General features: G+C 39.2%; 1 protein-coding gene across 1 annotated transcript in view; it reads left to right on the top strand.

The window, feature by feature from the left end:
- kif6 (kinesin family member 6) overlaps nt 1-22797 on the top strand; it is a 162741-nt gene that overhangs the window by 61306 nt on the left and 78638 nt on the right. The window contains exons 11-13 of the mRNA XM_041812237.1: nt 4532-4635; nt 10563-10668; nt 15578-15743. Of these exons, the coding sequence (XP_041668171.1) occupies nt 4532-4635; nt 10563-10668; nt 15578-15743 (376 nt within the window). The remainder of the gene's footprint in view (nt 1-4531; nt 4636-10562; nt 10669-15577; nt 15744-22797) is intronic.

Genomic DNA, 22797 nt, shown 5'->3' with positions numbered 1-22797 from the left:
GATGAGATAAAAATCAAAATCAGGACTTTAAAGGTCAAAATAGGATTTAAAACAATTATGAATCTGAAAGGTAAAATTATGAGATAAAGTCAAAGTTATGAGATGTAAAGGTTAAAAATATGAAGTAAATAGTCAAAACCCTAACTTTTAGTTATAACTGAGATATAAAGTTGAAAATATAGAGAAAACAGAAATTTCTCCTATATTTCTCACTTTTTATCAAATTATTTTTACTGTTTACTTTTTCTAATTTTTGTGACTCAACAAGGATATTATAATTCATCAAGAGTAAGTTTACATTTTTATACTTCAGGAAATCTGCAGACCTCTGGGCCAGTTTTGATAAAAATATCGTATGATCTGGTGGGCCGGGTATAACTGCACCATGGGCCGGATTTGGCCCCCGGGCCTTGAGTTTGACACCCCTGTTTTAAAGCAACTAAAGGACTGTTTTACATCAGAAGAGCTTACACTGAAGGACAGTGCACAGACATTTAGCCAAGTTAGCACTGGTATTAAAGCTGTCAGTCAAACCTGGAGCAGATCAATTAACCATGCTGAAATCTTTTGAAAAGGAGCTTTGTCCTCTTCCTTCTCTGGCATTGTACGTTTACTGAAAGAACGTGAACTGACCTTGATCCAGCATAACTGCAGCATGCATTGTGCTTTTCAGATTAAACCAGTTGTTGTAGTTAGATAGATGTGTGTTATGGCCAGGGTTCATAAACGGCACAGTTTACACTGGCAGTGCCCAAACCATCGCTTATTCAGGGAAGACTTCATTTTTTTGTGAAAAATGATTGTACAAATTTAGACAAGAGTATAAAGTGTGCAGTATCTTTGTCTATTAGATTGTTTTATAATGTCTTGCATATTTTAAATGATAGTAAGAGGAAACCCCTCCTACAATGTCTAGATACTGGTGGTGGCGGTGGGGAAGAAGGATGCAGGACAATGCTTGAAAAGCTTGACCCAGACACTGAGGATCTGGACCTTGACATGAAAGAGCTTGACCCAGATACTGACGATCTTGATCTACACACTAATGATCTCTCCCTGGGCACTGATGATCTGGAACTAGATTCTAATGATCTGGACCTGAACATTGTAGATCCAACTCTGATAATTTAGACCTGACACTGGAGAGCTAGACCCAGACGCTAACCTGAACCAGAGATAATCCCACACACTGATTGTCTGGACCTAGATGCTGATTATCTGGACCTAGATGTTGATTATCTCGATTCTGGCCACAGACACTTTAGGTCTAGATCGAGAACCCAATAATCTGAATCTGGAGACAAATGATCTGGTCCCAGACTCATATGATCTGGACACAGATGCTGTTGATCTGGACACAGATGCCAATGATCTTGACCCAATACTGAAGATCTGGATTAGGGCACTGTTGACCTGGATCAGGACACTGATGTTTTGGACCCAAAAACTGAAGATGTAGACCCAACTCTGAAAATTTTGACTTGACGCTGAAGAGTCAGGACAAGGCGTCATGGTTTCTAAAACAAAAATTCAAACTTTGATTAATCTGACCACAGAACAGATTTCCTTTTGCTTCAGTCAACAATGATTTTTGGCCAGCTGTGTTCTAGCTTCTGATCACTTATGGCTCTTTTGCATCACACGACTATAAGTTGGATTTGTAGGTGGCACAGTGAACTCTGTTGACAGCAATCCTGCCCATCTTTACTTTTGAGAGGCTCTGCCTCACGAAGATGCTCTTTAAACCCGGTCATGTTACTGACCCGTTGTCCCTTTACTTTAGCAGTTGCAAAATGCCCCTCTAGCTGTTTTTTTTTTAGCTGAATTTTTAAAATGACTCATTGTTTGTTCTATTGTGAATAAAATGTGTTTTAGAATTGCACATAATTGCATTCCACTTTTATTAACATTTTACACAGTACCCCAACTTTTTTTGGGAATATGGGTTGTAGTTATGCAACAAAAACCATAAAAAACCAGAGCATACTACACCATGTTCCCCATTATTATGCAAATGATATTTTTCTCTGATTTTCCTTAAAAGTTGATGCAAATGACAGTATAATTTTCAAGTCATCAACCATTGCAGATGGTGCAGAGCGTAAGTCAAATTTTATTACACAAACCTCCCAATGATAACTTTTTTTTTTCAAATAAAAATCTCAAAATGCACTCTTCCACATTATTATGAACAACAGAGTTTCAAAACATTTTATAGGTTGTAAAGAACTGAAAATGGTCATTTGTTGAATTTGCAGTATTAGGAGGTCATATTTTCTGAAATCAGAAGCTATTTCAATCAAAGACATCTTAACAGGCCAAGTTCCATGTTAACATAGGAGCCCTTCTTTGATATCACCTTCACCATTCTTGCATCAATTGAACTTGTGAGTTTTTGGAGAGTTTCTGCTTCAATTTCTTTGCAAGATTTCGGAATAGCCTCCCAGAGCCGCAGTTTTGATGTGAACTGCCTCCCACCCTCATAGATCTTTAACTTGAGGATGCTCCAAAGGTTCTCAGTAGGGTTGAGGTCAGGGGAGGATGGGGCCACACCAGGAGTTTCTCTCCTTTCATGCCCATAGCAGCCAATGACACAGAGGTATTCTTTGCAGCATGAGATGGTGCATTGTCATGAATGACAATTTTACTATGGATGGCACAGTTCTTCTTTTGCACCATGGATAAAGTGGTCAGTCAGAAACTCTATATACTTTGCCCAGGTCATTTTCACACCTTCAGGGACCCTAAAGGGGCCGACCAGCTTTCTCCCCATGATTCAGACCCAAACATGACTCTACACCCTCCTTGCTGATGTCACAGTCTTGTTGTGCCATGGTGGCCATCCACCAACCATCCACTACTCCTCCATCTGGACCATCCAGGGTTGCACGGCACTCATCAGTAAACAAGACTGTTTGAAAATGAGTCTTCATGTATTCCCAGGCCCACTGCAACCATTTCTGCTTGTTAGCATTAGTTAGGGGTGGCTGAATAGTAGGTTTATGTATGACTGCAAGCCTCTGGAGGATCCTACACCTTCAGGTTGGTGGGACTCCAAAGGCACCAGCAGCTTCAAATACCTGTTTGCTGCTTTGTAATGGCATTTTAGCAGCTGCTCTCTCAATCTGATGAATTTGTCCAGCAGAAACCTTCCTCATTATGCCTTTATCTGCAGAAAGCCGTCTGTGCTCTGAATCAGCCACAAATTTCTTCACAGTATGATGATCACACTTAGGTTTTCCTGAAATAGCTCATGTTTTCATACCTTGTCCAAGGCATTGCACTATGTGGGGCTTTTTAGCAGCAGAGAGATCCTTTTTCTTTCCCATATTGCTAACACCCGTAGTTTTCCTTTAATTGGGCTCACCTGGCAAACTAATGATCACAGGTGTCTGAGATTGATGTCAGTGATCCAAGAGCCCTGAGACACAATACCATCCATGAGTTTAACTGAAAAACAAAAATTGAATGTTTATGACACAAAAATCCAGTTTGCATAATAGTGTGGAACGTGGTGTATCGTTGATAACATCTTTGAAATTTGTCATGGATGAACAGATTGGTCAGTTTTTTTGGGACAGTCAAGAGGCTCAGAGCCTGGATATATCTGTTCCTTCATTAGTTTACTTTTCCCAACATTTCTCTTTAATGAAAGCAGGTTTAAGAGAACAAACTAAGTGAAAGCAGGTTTAAGAGAACAAACTCAGTGAAAGCAGGTTCAAGAGAACAAACTCAGTGAAAGCAGGTTCAAGAGAACAAACTCAGTGAAAGCAGGTTCAAGAGAACAAACTCAGTGAAAGCAGATTTAAGAGAACAAACTCAGTGAAAGCAGGTTCAAGAGAACAAACTCAGTGAAAGCAGGTTCAAGAGAACAAACTAAGTGAAAGCAGGTTTAAGAGAACAAACTCAGTGAAAGCAGGTTTAAGAGAACCAACTTGTATCAGATCTCTGTGGGATGATGCTTCAAGCTGTTTTAAAACTTTGGGTCTTCTCTGAGAGTTTCTGAAATTAATAGACATGCCTGCTGTAAGTGTTTTTGTTTTCACTGAGATTGCTATCTCAGTCTGTCTTTAAGAAACTATGTCTGGATGTGGTGATATAATATGCTTTTTTATAAATACCGTAGCCAGTCACGGACAGTGGTTATTATCGGCAACCTGCCTGTTGGCCCAGTGTGCCAGGCCTTAACCAAACACGTGTAGACAGACAGCAGCAAAGGGTTTTATGTGTTCTTTTTTGCCACTGTAGCTGTCTAATGCAATTTTTTTTTATATATATATTTGGCTTCCTGTGTTTTCTCGCTGGAGCATTCAGTCATCTGGAATCACTTAAGTCTGTCCTCAGAACGCATCAGGAAGATAAGCCGCAAGACCATTTTCAGAAGGATTGTCTCATCAGTTGGCAGTTGGAGAATGGCCTCTGTCTGTGTGTATATGTAATATTTTTGTTGTACTTTAGAGTGTGAAAATATGTTGAAGTGAACTCTTACATTGTGTGTGACCGTTAACCCTGCTTTTTCTTTGTGTTTCAGCTAATAGCCCGTTTGAAGAGAGAGATCCAGTCTCTGAAGGAAGAGCTTGAAATGGTAACAGGAGAGCAGAGAAATGACCAGCTGGCTGTGGAAGAGAGACAACAGTATGCCACCTTCTTTCTACTTTATTCCTTGTTCCTTCCATCCATTAAGTATTGCATATCATGATTTGAATATCTCTTATCAGATTTGCGTTCCTTTTCTTCCTAGAATAGCCTGAACATGTCCAGATTGATCAAAATCATCTGCTGAGTGCTTTCATTATATAAAGACTAGCTTAAGGTTGTCAAGATCTTTAGTATTCAGTCTTTGTTGTTATTGTAATGATAAGTCATGAAGACTGGCAAAGTTCAGTGGCACTTTTTAACTGCTTTTCTCCCCCATTAAGTTCTAACTATGCATTTGGTTTGACTCAAAACACTTCTCACTAATGACAAGTAGGGTTGTTCCGATTCTGATAGCAGTGTCAGAAATACGTCTGATACTGCTTAAAATGCAGGTATTGGTATCAGCGAGTACAGGAGTTTATGCACCGATCCAATACTGTTTAGTTTAGCTTTATATTTTGCTTCATTTAGCCATGCTAAGTGTTAGCGCTATAAACCGGAAGCCAATTCTTCTTCACTGCCAGAAAGCATGTCATGCACGGGCTACTGTTTTATAGCAGCAAATAAGAAGCAAAGGAACCACTGCAGCAGTAAAGAATGGTGTCTGCGTGACAGTTTTTCTCTGAATGTGATCGTTGAAATGACTTCCAGACCTCCGCTGTTGTAAACAACAAGAAGTGACACAGTTTATCAAAAGTTAAATAACTTTTGAACCATAAATCGTTGCCTCTTACTTGCTTTTCCTCTTGAAGCTAGCTGTTGTGCTTTCCCATTGACGCTATTGATACTTTTGAATCCTTAGTGGCAGCATTTTCAGCGAGCCTGGAACTCGTGTGACTTTAATTATTAGATCCACACCAATAAACATGACATTAAAAGTCTTTTTATCTATTTTAACCAAATTACAATGGTTTATTACCGGTAGCTTGAATGCTAACGCGAATGCTAACTGCCATGTTGTATACTCTTTGTGAGGGTCTGTCAGTCGGTTGCAGGCTGTTCTATAATCACGTCATGCTGCCTGGATAGAGCACAATATATAGATAGAGATAGAGAGAGCCTGTGATGCAGCCCCCTGTATTATTGGTCTTTTAATATTTAGGAGTAAAACTCAATCATCAAAAAAACAACTTTAGGGTCACAGAGATGCTGTACATTATGATTCTATGTGTTGAGTCAAATATAGGTCTAATATAATTTACTAGTCTGCACATTCAGTCCTGACAGTTCACACTGGTATCGGATCAGTATACCCGACACCTTGGTATCAGAACATCCCTAATGACAAGTATCAGACTAAAGAGGGCAGAGCACACTGGGCTGTCTCACAACATTCCTAAGCACCACAGACTGAGAGCTCAACTTCCCTACAATGGCTAGTAGATGTGCAAACTCCATATGGCAAAAACAGATGGTGCTACAAGAGCAAGACAGCTGCACAGAAACTGCATATTGGGGACTTTGCTGAACACGATGGAAACGGTCATGCAGGATTAAAGGAATAAAGATGAATTTGTGTATTATATATAAAATTGTGGTACAATGTATGTTGCAGTGCAATGCCATTGTTCAAGTCTGTTGTCCTGTTCCTATTATCCTCACTGTTGCTTGCTTTGAGACAAACAAGGAAAAAAGATGATGACAAGGTGTTAGGATTGTCTGACAGAAATATTTTCATGGTTTTCTTTCATCTTCTTCACTCAACAAAGCTTTTTAACTTGTTTTACAAAGTGCTGATAACTGTGCTCAGATATTATCCATATCTATGATTGAACTCTGTTGTGATCTAACTTGTGTCAACACAAGGGCAAAATTAGTTGGCTCACTGCTGTTAGCCCAAACAGTGTTGTTTGTTAGAGGCACCACACTTTGGTTTCTCTACATTCAAAATTAAAGCCGTACTTGATGCCAAACTATTTACAAGGGAAAACATAAATTTACTGGGCAGAGAATAAGAGTTAACGAATGCAGCGTGGACAGCAAGCATGTGGTGTTGTGCAATGTGACATAACTGTCTTTCACATGCTGTTAGAACAAGGTGTGATAACAAAATAGCCACTAAACACACAGAAAACCCAGATTTGAAATAGGCCATATATATTAATACAGTAATATCAGAATCAGCTTTATTGGCCAAGTATGTGTGCACATACAGGGAATTTGACTCCAGTAACTTTTGCTCTCTTGTACAAAAAAAAACAAACAGAACTTAAATAAGTGAAACAAAGATATATACATATATACAACATAAATTAGGCATTAACATAAATTAGGCTTTAAGAAGCAAAGAGAAATTGTAAACTGAAAGTAAGAGCACATATATTCAATGTTACTGGAGTATGTTCATTGAGTATATACAATAGTGCAGAGTTGTTGTTATTGTTCAGGTTATGGTCTAACTCTGTGACCACCCAGAGTTCGTCAGAGCGACAGCCCAAGGGAAGAAACTGACTTTGTGGTGGGTGGTTTTGGCGTACAGTGCTCTGTAACGCTGGCCTGAGGGGAGGATTCTAAACAGATTGTGTCCAGGGTGTGAGGGGTCTGTGGAGATTTTAGCAGCCCGCTTCCTGCTTCCTTGATTGTTTAGTTTAACAGGGCTTTGTTCTAACCTTGCAAACCAGATGGATTTGCCCGTTTCCATGGTTCTTACTGGCGAATCCATCTTGCAAAGCTCCCATCTGAACAGTTTAGGCCCGGTTAGAGAGTGACAGGACCATTCAAAATGACAACGTATTTTCAAAAACAACAAAAATCGTGTGCTGACATTTCTACAGTTGCCATGGTTAGTGTTATGCAGCTCTCTATGGAGTTTAGCCTCGGCAGGGGCTATGACGTCACGTGTTTTGTTGCTCTGGTTGGCCAGTAAAGATGTGACAGACAGAACGTCCATCCAGTCATCCTCCGAGTTCTTTTTCAAAGGCTTTGCTCTTTCCCAAACGCTGTTTGTGGAAGGTTTACCAGATGCATATGTGAAACAAATCCATCAGGTGTGTTAAGTTATACCCCATCATGACAAAGTGAAAATGAAAAATCTCACTGACACAAGTATTCAGACTTTGCAAAACTGCTTGAAATTTAGCCCAGGCTTCTCCCACTTCTCCTGATTTTTTTTTAAATGTGTTTTTACACTGAGGAGAGCTTCCATCTAGGCACTCTGCCATAAGCCCAAATCGGTGAAGGGCTGGTTGGAACTTTGTCTCATCTCCACACAGGATCTCTGAACTCAGTCAGAGTGACCATCAGGTTCTTGGTCCCTTCTCTTACTAAGGCCCTTCTCCCCCGATCGATCAGTTTGGCTGGACGACCAGCTCTTAAAAGAGTCCTGGTTGTACCTAATTCTTCCTTTTGAGAATTATGCAGTCCACAGTACTCTTAGGAACTTTGCAAAGCTGATGGATTTGCCTATTTCCATTTTTCTCACTGGCCAGTTCACCTTGCAAAGCTCCCATCTGAACCGTTTGGGCCCAGTTAGAAAGTGATAGGACCAATCAGCGACGAAGTCGCGACGGAGTTGTGACGTAAGCAAGCAACGAGAAGAGGCCAGTGCAGTTATGGCGGAAGACATTAGCATGTATGCTGCTAAAGTTTAATTTTTATCAGAACTTGACAACATTTCTTCGCTAAAAGAAGAACAAAGAACAGCAGTGAGTCATTTTCTTTTCAAAAACGACAAAAGTCGTGTACTGACATGTCTACAGTTGCCATGGTTAGTGTTATGCAGTTCTCTATGGAGTTCTCAGTAGCAGCACACATCGGTTTGGGACTATGACATCACGTGTTTTGTTGCTCTGATTGGCCCGTAAAGACGTGACAGACAGAACATTCATCTAATCACCCTCCGAGATTTTCTTTCATAAGCTCTGCCCTTTCCCAAACGCTGTCTGAGTGGTTTTGCAGATGGATGTGTGAAAAAAATATATCTGGCGTGTCAGGTTAGCTCTTAGGAGTATGCAGCAGAACTTTTTTATGTAGCTTTCCCCTGATCTGTGCCTTCCTGACTCTGAGTTCTGTAGGCAGTTCCTTTAACCTCATGGCTTGGTTTTTCCTCTGAAGTGCATTGTCAGCTGTGAAGCCCCTATAGAGAGATGTGTCCAATCACTTTATTTAACAGCAGCCCAATCAAGGTGTAGAAACATCTCAGCAAACATCCAGGGGAATCGTAGGAAACTGAGCTAAGTTTCGAGCATTCTTGCAAAGGGTCTAATGTCAGTGTGACATTGAATTTTTTTTTTTTTTTTTTTTAATGAAAATTGTAGACCCAACTCTGATCATTTGGACCATACCATGTTCAATTGTTAAAATGTTTAAAAATGTTGTTTTCACTGTGTCATGGTGGGGTACTGAGTGTAGATTAATCAGAATTTTTTTTTATGTGTAGCATCTGGCTGTAACATAACAAAATTAAAAAAGAATTTGGAGGGGGTCTGAATGTTTTCTGAATGGGCTGTATTCTGGCAAATAATTCCATCCTCAGATTTACAGGTAACAGATGAAGGGAGTGAACAAGCTTCGTCCAAATCCTGATTTAAATCAAAAAAATCCTAAAGGACCGAGTAGGAGTTCTTACAATGGTTGGACAACATTTCTGTAAGTGTATTGATGTGACCTTAGTGAGGCAGTCATCTCAGGACAGTGCAGACGTGTAACAGTGGTGGGTTGTTTCATAGGATGTTAAAAGAGCAGACTGTGTTTTTGGGTTCTTGTTTTTGTATATGTAACACTGAAAACCCACAGATTCCTGAGCAGATATATTTTATGAGGAACAAGTATTTGGGGTGAGCGTAAAGTGCCGACATAACTTATGTTGTTGGATGAGGGGAGATGAAGCCTCATTCACTGAGGCCTAACCAGATCTAATGGAGTTTCCCAATGCGCTGCTTAAACTAGAGCTGCTTTATTTTGTTTTTTCCCTTAATTGGCAGAAAGATCAAGTCAGTCAGAGCCAGAGATCAGGCCAGAGGTTTCATCCGTGGAGGACTCGGCTCATTGCCATGCAGTGCTGATGTATTTACAGCTCCTCTGCCCCCTCAGTCCTACTTATTTTTTATTATTTCCCCTCTACTCTGATTATTATCCTTGATTTCCCTTCAGTCTGTGGTCAAACTCACACAGAGAGCCTTTAATGATGTCTTTTTTGACCACACTTCCTGGACATGCTGACTTTTTTGTAGCTCTGGTTTGTGTGCCGACTCATCCCTGGCGCTGACTGATTGCACACATCCCGCATAATTTGTTTGTCTCACTTCCAACTGCACACACAGTATATCCAGATATTTTAGTGCTGTTTCTTAGCCATAAAACCTGCTTTCAATTTAAATTTGTTTTTCTGAATATAAAGCCTGTTTGATACATTTTTTACAAAACATATCACCTTGCACCTTGAACCAAAATATTTAGAAACTATAAAATTCTTCTATTTGAAAGACAACAGAATTTGTCACTGAAGGGCATTCTCCAAAATCAAACTTTGTATCACTAAAAGCCACTGATGTCTTGCAGAGTCCTGAAACAAGACCGCTGCATTTGTTTGAAATCCTTTGTCGTGTAAACTTAACGTGTTTCTGCTCCGAACACGTTACAGTGGAAAATATAAACGGCACGCTGGCGTGTCTACATTGGATCCGTCTGGACTGTTGCCTTCTGGTCTTTTCCGGGGTCTAATCCAGGGCTTGAAGAACCAATGTTTGGACTAACGTTCAATTATAGTTTATCAACAGGCTGACTCGGAGGAGCTGGAGCACTCGTTAGAGTAAATAGTTTGCTTTGACCAGAGCCGAGTTTTAAACATTAGAAGCAGTCCTCAAATATAGATCTTAACTCTTTGAGTGTGGGGAGAAGGATGCTAACTGGGAATGGGGTGTTGGCTTAAGCTTTGGTGCGTTATGAGTAATACTCTGAGCATGTGCCTGTGTCTCTGTGTTTAGGTTGGAAGAGTTAGTCAGAGCCTTTCTGGACGACCCTGACCCAGACGTGACACTGTCATTAGGAGCAGACATGCGAAAAATCCAGCACTGTTTCTCTCTGCTGAAGGTAATGTATCGACGCCAGTCCTCCACTGCAGTGATTCTCAACCTTTTCAGCTCGTGATCCCCAAAATAAAGGTGCCAGAGACCGGGGACCCACACTGTGCCTCAAGGTGGTTGAACACAGCCATTGTTAAAGAATAGTCATATGCAGGCAATGCCGCTCATAAAGGGGGAGCTTTCTGGGACCCATTCAAACTTGGGGCCCTTGTTTAAGTTAAGCTGTGATATCCATAAATTTACCTGAATGATAACCACTCTTATCAAAACAACAAATGTCCCAAATATCTTTTTTGTTCATTTGTGCCTTAGTATACTAGCGCATCTCAAAAACTTAGAATATCATGAAAAAGTTAAATATTTTTTGTCACTTGTTTCTGAAAGTGAAACCCATATATTATATAGACTTGTTACACATAAAGTGAAGTATTTCAAGCCTTTATTTCTTGAAACATTGATGATTATGGCTTACAGATAAGAAAACCCAAAATTCAGTGTCTCAAAAAATTAGAATATTCCAAAAGTGCAATAAAAAAGGATATTTTCAACAGAAGTGTCAGGCTTCTGAAAAGTATGTTCATTTCTATGCCTTCAATACTTGGTTGGACCTCCTTTTGCATGAATTACTGCATCAATGCGGCGTGGCATGGAGGCGATCAGCCTGTGCACTGCTCAGGTGTAATGGAAGCCCAGGTTGCTTTGATAGCGGCCTTCAGGTCATCTGCATTGTTGAGTCTGGTGTCTCTCATCTTCCTCTTGACAATACCCCATAGATTCTCTCTGAGGTTCAGGTCAGGCCACTTTGCTGGCCAATCAAGCACAGAAACACCATGGTCATTGAACCAGCATTTGGTACCTTTGGCATTGTGGGCAGGTGCCAAGTCCTGCTGGAAAATGAAATCAGCATCTCCATAAAGCTTGTCAGCAGAAGGAATCATGAAGTGCTCCAAAATGTCCTGGTAGATGGCTGGGTTGACTGTGGACTTCAGAAAACACAGTGGACCAACACCAGCAGATGTCATGGCAGCCCAAATCATCACTGACTGTGGAAACTTCACACTGGACTTCAAGCAACTTGGATTCTGTGCCTCTCCACTCTTCCTCCAGACTCTGGGACCTTGAATGAACCCCATAGAGAATCTTTGAGGTATTGTCAAGAGGAAGATGAGAGACACCAGACGCAACAATGCAGATGACCTGAAGGCCACTATCAAAGCAACCTGGGCTTCCGTTACACCTGAAAAGTGCACAGGCTGATCGCCTCCATGCTACGCCACATTGATGCAGTAATTCATGCAAAAGGGGGCCCAACCAAGTATTGAAGGCATAGAAATGAATATACTTTTCAGAAGTCTGACATTTCTGTTGAAAATATCCTTTTTTTATTGCTCTTATTGAATATTCTAATTTTTTGAGACACTGAATTTTGGGTTTTCTTATCAGTAAGCCATAATCATCAACACTTCAAGAAATAAAGGCTTGAAATACTTCACTTTATGTGTAACAAGTCTATATAATATATGGTTTTCACTTTCAGAAACAAGTGACAAAACATATTGAACCTTTTTCATGATATTCTAATTTTTTTGAGATGCACTAGTATAGCATTCTTAAAAATGTAAACCCATTTTCTTAAAATCGGAATTAAAGTGGGTTTTAATTGCTAAACTGGGTTAAAAATAGCCAAAATTGGTGGTGAAATGGGATTTTTAAAGTAGCAAAAATTGGTTAGAAGTGGCAAAAATAAGAAAAGAATAGCAATAATGGGTTAAAGTGGCAAAAACAGGTGGAAATGGAAATGGGATTCAAAAGTGTAAAAAAGTGGTTGGAACTGGCAAAAATGGGTTAAATTGAGGTTGAAAAATAAGGAAAAATTGGCAGAAATTGGTTAAACTGGCAAAAATGGGCATCACAAATAGTGAAACGTGGTTAAAATGGGCAAAAATTGGTGTCAGAAGTGGTTTAAAGGGGCTAGTAGTCCTAATAATGGGTCAACAGAAGCAACAACAGGTAAAAATTGACAAAAAAAAACATGTAAACAATGTGTTAAAATCCATCCATCCATTCTCTATACCGCTTATTCCATCAGTTGTCGTGGGGGAGCTGGAGCCTATCCCAGCTGTCATTGGGCAAGAGGCGGGGTACACCCTGGACTGGTCAATTGCGTGTGTTAAAATTTGTGGGAAAAAAGTGATGAAAACTGGTTAAAATCAGGCAAAATTGGTGTAAAGTGGCAAACGTGGGTAAAAAGTGGCAAAAAAGAGTCCAGACTGAGCAGCAATTGGGGAAAAGTTGCCAATGATAGTGGCAAAATTGTGCAGGGTAAGTGGTTAAACAGCAGCTATAATAGATATTTTCAATATAAAAAACCCACAACGTTTTGACACGCTTTTCAGCTCCCAAATGAGGAAGCAGTTATTTAGGATGCTACTGATAAAACTTTATTTTTTTCATTTAAACTAATTTCATGCATAAATTTTCATTTGAATGGCTGAAATATACAGTTTGATATCATTTAAAAAATATTCCAAATTTTTTAAGGCATCTGGCGACCCCCTCTCAGTTTCTCATGAACCCCAAGGGGGTCCCAACCCCAGTGTTGAGAACCACTGCTCCACTGTACACCATTTGCACGCATGTCTTCCCATGAACCCAGTTTTTCCACCTTGTCAGTGCATTTTGGCCTTTTGGTTTGACTTTTGGCTCTTTTTCAGTGACAAGATTATCATTTCTTCACTGTACAAGTGAACTGGCAGAACACAAAGTTATTTTTAGAGCATCTTTCATTCACAAAACAATTCTCAGTTCTTTACAGAGTTTAAAAACAACATTTCTAACATCCAGAGCATTGAGATGTTTATCTTGTCCTTTTTTTTCTTTTAAAGATTTATTTTTGGGCCTTTTCATGCCTTCTTTCCCGTTGGTAGGTTTTGCAAACCATCTATTTGCATGGAACCATCTACTGTGTCCGACAGAATATACATGCCAGTGTGCTCAGGCACAGAATCATGTTAATGTGAAAACAGACCAGCAAGGGAGGAGATAGGGAGAATCAAATGTGCCAGGGCAAGGTACTAAATTATTGTTCTTATGTGAAAACGCTCTAATGCTTAAAGTTTGCTCTTTCTGTTTCTGTGTTTAAGAGAACATATCCTCAGATCCATCAGTTATCTGTTAAGATAGATTTTGTAAACCTAAATATCGATGCTTTGACTGGAGGGGAAAAAAAACCAAAACATTTTTACTACAACTTTTCCCCACTCTGTGTATTTCCCACAGCCTGGCTTTAGACCGTCTAGACACTTGGTCATTTGTTGTTGTTTTCCATCTCATTAGGAGAAAGGTGCAATGTTACGTGCAATTGTTAAGTTGTGTATGAGAACAAGGGCTCCTAAAGAATTTGCAAAGTAAATAACCCGGATATATTCAGCCGAGCTCCACTGACAGAAGAAGTCATGTTTGAAATCTACAGCAGCAAAGAATCATGAGAATGAACCAGACCATGATGATCTACAAACTAATGAGGTCTGATGAGGAGTTGCACAACTGATTAACCCAAAAACCGCTGCACAGACATTTGTGAAACCTCTTGTTTAAATTTTATTTCAAAATATTTTAAATTCTTTCACATACAGTAAATATGCTTTAATGTTTTAGTCCTAAAATGCCCTACACAAAAATGTATATTCAACATAGCTGATTTTAACTTATATTATTTAGGTTTATTTAAAAAGAAATGTGAAAAACAGAAATTTGGTATTGATAAATTAAAATCAATTCAACTGAGATCAAGCTTATTTAAAAGGGCTGAAGAAGAGGCCAGTCTTTCAACTTTGTTCAAACACGACTGACTACAATAAGCTAAAGAAATTGATTTTAAGGGAACTGAGAACTGAACTATCCTCTCTGAATCATTCTCTTACAGACTACATGTGTTTTTTTAAATTTTAATTTAATTTAATTCAATTTTAATTGTATTAATCTATTTTATAATCAGAATAGAGTCTTGATGGAGAGTGGAGGGAAGAGTTTTAAAAAGATCCACAATCTCTTGCTGCCAGCCTACTCATCTTTCACAAAGTCAACATTAGATTGTGTTAACATTACGAGCTATATGGTGTCATTAAGGCTGCTGTTAAGTAATGTTGTAGTAAGTTAACACTAGCAGAACATCACATACTGTATTTACAGTAAATTGTTTTCTTCCCTTCAAGCATATCTAAGTATTCTTTGTATCTGCTGATGGGTTGAATTCAAATCCGTAGATAGCATCTTTCATAATTAATCAATGGATAAAGAAACGGGACGAAAATACTCCTGAGGATAATGAGGTTATCAAGAGTTGCTCCTGCAGACGCCCCAAGCCTTCTTTAAACCATGTTGAAGTCATAAACAGAAAGTTACAGTTTCATTGTGATGCAGTTCTAATGTACAGCATGTAAGTCGTCAAACTGCAAAGGTGTTTTAGAAAGGTATTTTCCTAGACCTTACCGTGGTTCACTGTGGTTGTAAATCTGTCTGCAATCAGCCTAATCCCCCCACATATTTCATGTCCCTTCTCTTGTATTGTAGCTTCTTCATGAGGGGAAAAACCTCCAATCTGTTAACCACCTGTCCTTAAACCTGGATTATCATGAAAACTTAAGTTATATTCAGACAGAGGAAAAAGAGAATTTATTTTGTCTTTAGGGGAGATTCCACAACATATTCTCTTAATTGCACAATGTCACTGGAGGGAAGTTCAGAAAAACAATTATTACATGTTGTGAAACCACCTGATTTACTGTGACGGCCACAAAAAAGAAACAAAATCATCTTTGCATTATTGTGTGCTTGAAAGCATGCCTTTTATTCCATCTGTACTCGAAATACAACATTACGTTTTTAAATCTACTTATGGTCTTTTGTGTCTGCAGTGTATGATTATGGAGACACAAGGTGGAGGAGATAAACCCGGTGATAGTAAAGAATCATCCGGAGCAACAGTCATCAGGAAAAGAGAAGAAATTCACAACATCGCCCACAGTGCAGCAGAAGTAACCAAATTAAAGGAGATGCTGACTCAGCGTGATAATGAGATAAGTATCCTTTTACATGCTGCAGCATGCTGTTAGCTCACATCAAGCCTCTAAAAGTAAATTCACAGTTTTTTAATGCTTCCTTGACAGTGACAGCCTTTGCCAGACACTTTTAATGTGGTTACTCTTTTATGTCTGAGGGGAAGATCTTCACATGCAAAATGTCCAATTAAATAAACTGGTTAGAGTTTATTTGTAAAGGCAACTGTGACCCATCCAAAAACACTGCCCACCATAATTTTAAAATCTGTTCTCTTAGTATGGCACATTTTCCCACAAAGTCTAATAGGATAGAATACTTAGGTCATCACTGAAGTAGTACATTTTTTTCTGTAGGATCAGCTTTACGGTGGCATTATGATTTCCTGGAGAACATTTATGGTCTTTATTTCCTTGCTGGTTGCTGGTTGTCTGGTAGACTTTTATATTGTTTATGCTAAATTCTGATGTTGAAGCAGAAATCTAGACTTAACAGTCTGGGTAACATTTCTCCAATCTATCTATAGGGCTTTTTCTATCTAATGTCGGGGCTGTCAGTTTTTATCTACAGTCCCATTTGAATTTAATTTATTATTTTTACATATTTTAAATTATATTTAAATATTTATGCACATGTTCTTTTAATATGTATGTAAAGTTGCTTTAATCACCATGTAGTTACACATTTGTCCACTAGAGCAGTGGTTCTCAAATAGGGGTACATGAAGACACTCCAGGGGGTACGTGAGATTTTAAAATATATGTAGTCTATTTAAGAAAAGTAGCGCCTTTCTATGCACGTCAAGAGCGACATGATTTTGCAAGTGTATCATGCACATAGAATCACATTCGTGCTGTGAATGTCTATGGTGTGTTTTCTCCTGTCCTCTGATAAACAGTGAGAGATATTGAACTGGAAGGTAAAAGGAGATTTCTCCCTCTCTGTCCTCGACTCCATGCATAGCACAGCACTTTTACGCACAGCCAGGAAGTCAGAGCCGTTTAGTTTCACTGCATCTTACACTGCGTCAGCCAAGTTTGTAAGAGGAGGGACCGACTTTTCATTCATTTAATTTCATTCATTCAAATATTATCAGTAATAGTAATAGGCGCAGCTGAGGTTCGCTGTTACTGTTAACTCCTCCACAGCGCACCAACTGGTTCACCTGTTTGTGTCACAGACTGGTCAGAGGAGTAATGTCAGTGAGCTGATTGATCCGGAGCATCTATAAGTTGTGTATCTGAGGTCAGACAAGACTGTGTTGTTAAATATTTCATTGGACTAAAGTCCTGTTAGTTTAGAAACAGCTCCAGCTGTGTGAGTAGTGCATTTACAGTGCTTAACAAATTTAGTAGACCACCTGTCGTATTTGTCTCAAAGACCATCCAGCATCATGAAGTGCTTTAATGCGGACTCTTTCATTTTCAGTCAGCTCTCCATGTTTTACCATTTTGAACAGGAATGAGGGATTTCCAACTGAATTCACCCAAATTTGAGCTGGCTCACTGGGCTTCTTTGAGAAGTCAGAAATAAATCAAGCATAACATTCAACTACTTAAACTAATTTTTCTGTTCAGGAATGCAAGTAAATAACTAAAATTTGACATATTAATCAAGAAATATGGATGTGCTTTACTATTTGTTCAGTTTTTTTGTTAATCAGTAAATTTGAAAATTCATGGATAACAATAATAATTATATTTTAGCATTAAAAATATCATTTGGGTTAAAGAGCTTCTACATATTGGTGTATCAACCATTGCAGAAACATAAAAAAAATGATTTTGGTAATTAACAATGCTGTCAATTTAGGGCAGCTGTGGCATAAACCTTATGTTGGTGAGGGTTAGGGTGGTCTAATAAATTTGTTAAGCACTGTACGTTCATATGGACATGTCGGGCCTCCTGCTGCCTGTCTCCCTGTCTACCAGGCTACTTAAGACAAAAACCACAGGCACTGATACAGACAGATATGAAAAGATGACAGGTGATGTTAGAGAGGAGGATGTTTTTGTCCTCTGTCTGCACTAAAACTAGACACCAGCGAGTGTTTTGATGTGTGCCAGTTGGATCAAAACTTTTAAAAAATATCCACTGCAATTTCACGCTGTCAAATTATGTTGTAGGAAGTGTGCATTGACTTGCTACAGGTTTGACAAATAAATATTTTGTGTGAATAAATTCCATGAAAAAAATGCATCTGGATTGTAAGGATCTTAAGTTTATAGAGTTTGCATTTTGTTTTAGATAAAAGGACCCTAAAACCCCCTGAGTCTCCCCCATGGCAGGATCGTTTGACCAACACTGGCACATACCTGTCAGTCACTGTATTCACAATCACTTCAGTCATAAACAGGTTCATGATTTATTTTTGTGAGGAAATGTTGATCTATAACCAAGTTAACAATTTCAGTTTAAGAAGAGATCTTTAGGGGCACTAAGCACTAAGCTGTCTTTTTATAACGGAGTTGATGTTTATAGGTTTTTAGGTCTTTCTAGTTCCTTCTAGTTCTCTGTTTTTATTTCAAAATGGTTCCAGAGAGATGGCTGCAGCTGAGCAGTGTTTTACACACTGATGGTTTTAGATGCTTTTATGCCTGTCCACTTGCTGTTTTCACTATGTTAGTTTGAATACCCACATGTGATGAGAAGATCTGCCATGAATTTAGTCATATATTTCTAACATTTATAATGCTTGAAAAAAATCTATTATTCATAATCTGAAAGTATTACTCAGTTACAGAGTTTGATAAATCATGTGGCTGTCACAGCCGGATGTCTTTCTTTTTGGCTAAAAAAGCGTTGCACTGTTTAGGAGGAACTTGGCTAAGAACGTTTTTTATTGGGGGTACATCGCTGAAAAAATGTTGAAAACCACTGCACTAGAGGACCCTCCAATATTACATTACAGATTGCAATAAAGAAATAATGAGCAAAAGTATTTAATGTTTATTTTTCCGTACTTTTTTAGTGCAAACAGCCGCCTGCACCATTTAGAGTCCTTTAACAGGTATTTTGGTACTGATGGTCAAGTTTAAACAAACAAATGGGTTAGAAATTAAATGTCAAACAAAAATAAATTAAATTGCGCCACTTACAGTGGTGATGACATCATGTTTATAATGAACAAAACATTTTAAAATGTTGATACTATCTTGTCCCTACATGTTTTTACCTAAAAGCACAAGGCGATCCACATTTTCTGAATCGAGAGCAGAGCATTTTTTGTTCACTATTGTCCCAGCCGTGGAGAAAATCCTCTCTGCCCTGATGGAAGTGCCCAGGATGCACAGGTAATGGCGTGCCAGTGGGACAGAAGAGCATACCTGGACCAGAACGTTTTCCACCACGACAGCGTGTGACTGTCTGTGGGTATCGCTGTTTTACTCTTGTACATCAGCATCTCTTGATGTAGCGAAGCCTCACTTGCCAAATCACCACCAGCGTGTGCACCACCTTGGCCATAAACATCCCCAATGGCAGCCATTGCTGCACCTCTGTGTTTTGATGTGAAAACTTTATTGTTCATCATGTCATGTGTGATGTGACGAAACATTTGGTTCCTACATATGGGTGAAGTAGAAGCCAAGGAGAGAGGCCAGAGCTTTGATTATAAACAGCAAAAATATTTTAAAAACACGCTCGAACAGTAACTTCAGCTTTCGAATATGAATAGGTTTTTAAATACTCGAATTATATTCAAACCCCCGAAATTTGTTCCAACAGCCTTACTATGGTTCAATTAATTTATGATTACATAATGGTAAGAACAAGTATCTAGATGCATTTGATTTTCTCTAAGATTATTTTATGAGCCTTTTTAACTTTTTATTTAGATAGGATAGCTGAAGAAAGGCAGGAAAAAATGAGGAGAGAGAGTAGAGGAAGACACACACCAAACAGTGAAGAAAAGACAAGAAATCCATCCTGTGATCAGTGCGTTCAGGGCTACATCCTCTTAGTATGGGTGCCTGCTCATATGTGCCCCAATTGGAGACACAAAGGGACACCAGAAACCAAATGGTATAAAAACTGTGAAATACTAAATGTGTTTTTATTTTAACAACGCTTGAGAAATAACTCGTAAAAAATCTTTTCTCCATTTTAAATTTTCTCCTTTTGTGGTCATGTGTTACCAAACAAAACCCCTCCACCACTATTATTGCCTTATACCTTATACAATCCATCCATCCATCCATTTTCTATACCGCTTATCCCATTGGGGTTGCTGGAACCTATCCCAGCTGTCATTGGGTGAGAGGCGGGGTACACCCCGGACTAGCCGCCAGTCAACTATAGAGACATACAACGAGGCACGCTCACACTCACACCTACGGCCAATTTAGTGTCACCAGTTAACCTAATGAGCATGTTTTTTTTTGGTGGTGGGAGGAAGCCGGAGTACCCAGAGAGAACCCATGTGGGCACAGAAAGGCCCTGAGCAAGGGAAGCCAGGAAGCAGGGACCAGGGACCATCTTGCTGTGAGGCAACAGCACTAACCCCTGCATTGCCATGCAGCCCCCTTTTACAATTTAACCTCAAATATATTGAAATTGCAATCAGGTCCCACCCTATGTAGGTGGGGTGGCCCGGCCTGTAGCTCCCTCTCCACATGTATCTCCCCCCTATTTTCACCTCTATCCACTTTGCTCCACTCTGAATAAAGGCCAAAATGTATCTTAAGATAATACTGAAATATCCCTTTAACTTGTCTGACAATAAGTGTGTCTGTTTAATATTGTCTAAACAGTCTGTCTTAATTCGATGACTTTCCCTGACTGTAGTGAGTTATAGACTCTTCACTCAGCTTTGATAGACGTGGGGGAAAATCAGCGAAAATAAACAGGGAAGTGTAGTTTTGAACTGCACTTTATACATGTGTCTGCATGCAGTTTCACAGCTTCATCATACTTACAGCTGAGACTAAAATCTTCATTAGAGGAGAGAAATTAATCCCAGAGTAAACCGGCGTGTGTTATTGCATGGTAGGATTACAAAGCCTCTACTCTCAGATAAATTATGAAATGGAAGCAGCCTTGCATTCATCACGAGAGGCACCCAGACACACAAAATGTGGTTTCAGTGTGTGTATGTTCACAGAGATGTTCGTCTAATGACTGCACTTCATCATCATTTCTATTAATCATAATTATGGTATTTACTTTTGAATATGATATTTCTAATGTCTTTATGGGATTATTCCTCCCTCAGCTAGTCTTGCTGCAGCTTGTCATTACATCACAGCACATTAGTTGGAAAATTGAGACGTCTCCTTGATTATTTAGCCACAAAAACCTCAGCTCTCCAAAATAAATAGAATATTATCATGCAGATATTTCACTGTAGTGTTTCTTGGACCAAGAATCTGTAATGTGAAATCCTCCTCTCTTTGTGGATTTTTCCTAAAAAAAATTCACACACTGTTTCATTTGATGTAAATCTGATGCCAAATTTGGTGCTGTGCGTGTCTCAAAGCAAATATTCAGGCCAGTTATACTCACGCTCTACTGACCAGTCATGTTCCTCCAATGTGAAGTTTGTATATAAAGTTGCAGTAGCCTAAACTGTCAATCTCTGGGACAGGGTGGTCTGTCTGCAGTATGTAACACTAGAGTTTGGCTTGACCAAGTCGGTATGGGTGATGTCATTTTCAGCCAAAGCTCTTGTAACTATCTAAACTCAGACCATTCATGTATCCACTAATCACAATTTTTCCATGTCTGTTCAACTCACCCAGCCCCCAACTCTGCTAAAAGCGTTCCGAGGAGTCATCAGCTGCAGGCTTACTGTTCCCAAACTGCCGAGTCCACACAGAGTTAATTATGTGAGAGCTAACTGTAAAACTAAGGGTACATCCTTACCCATTGCCCCCATGCATGGCTGCTTCTGAGTGGAGCACCTGGTACTGTTTAGTTTACTCTGCTGGAGTGATGTCACATCCACCACTAGCATGTACACTGATTACAAAGAAGACCTATAAACCCTCCAGTATGCATGTGTTTAACCAGATTAAAATGCCAGTTAGCACTGAGAATTTCTTGAATTTTGTTACAGTGGCAAAATGCTGAGTACAGAATCACTAGCTACTGCCTACTGCATACTCAGAACATATGTACTGGGTGTTGAACTTGTTTAGTCAAGGAGCAGCGCTAAAAAGGAGATTGGCATAGTTCATGGTGCATGCAGTGATGTCAGTGGTAGATACAACTGTCAGGGGAACCGTTCAGATCAGATCATGTGCCTGTTTTTATACCTTAAACAACAGTACTTAATGTATACTAGTTAGGGCTGTTAACATAACGAAATAATAACGCAGTTTAATCATATGACTAAGTTTGACCACAACTTCCTCCCGTAGTCCTCCAACGTGGATGTTTATGTGCATGGGGGTGAAGAGGTGAAAGGGTCAGACACAGCTAGCAGTGATGAGTGAGGAGACAGACCCAGGTCTGCTTAATGCCAATTTTCTTTTTAAAAAGCTGGAGAATATTAGTTAAGATAAAACCAAAATTGTGGGTACATGCTGCAGTGATGAACTGTCTTTACACTGAAGCACAACGAGTCTTAAGTTCCACCTTCAGGCAAAGCACATCTTTGCTAATGTAAGCAAACACGCTAACAACAACACAGGATCAAGCCATGGTCATACCACTCTGTTCAGCTGCTTCAGGACAGTTTTCTTCTTCAGCTGCTCAGATAAATGCTGAAAAGTGCTCCAAAAGTTTGAGACAGTCCTGTTTGTTAACAATATTAATCCAGTGTAGAAATCTGCGGTGGAATTGGCAAAATTGACGTGAATTAGCAAATTTTATGAGCTGAGGAGGGAAAATATGATGTGTTCAGGTAACCTCAGTAAATTAGACGACTGTATTCTATATGTAATGATGTGTTCAAATATCACATAAAAATTGGTAAATGTAGTTTCTGATGAGATACAGTTGTGAATATGTGTTAATAATTGAGGGATATACAATAGATGTGACAGACTGAATAATAGCTTTTTAACTCAAGCACTACTCAGCTAAGACCACTTGCAGTCTTAGCTTTGCCCTTATTTTGTCTTTCCATCATGGTATC

This window comes from Cheilinus undulatus, linkage group 18 (assembly GCF_018320785.1).
Source record: "Cheilinus undulatus linkage group 18, ASM1832078v1, whole genome shotgun sequence".
In the NCBI taxonomy this organism is placed as follows: Eukaryota; Metazoa; Chordata; class Actinopteri; order Labriformes; family Labridae; genus Cheilinus; species Cheilinus undulatus.
This window is presented reverse-complemented; position numbering and strand designations above follow the sequence as displayed.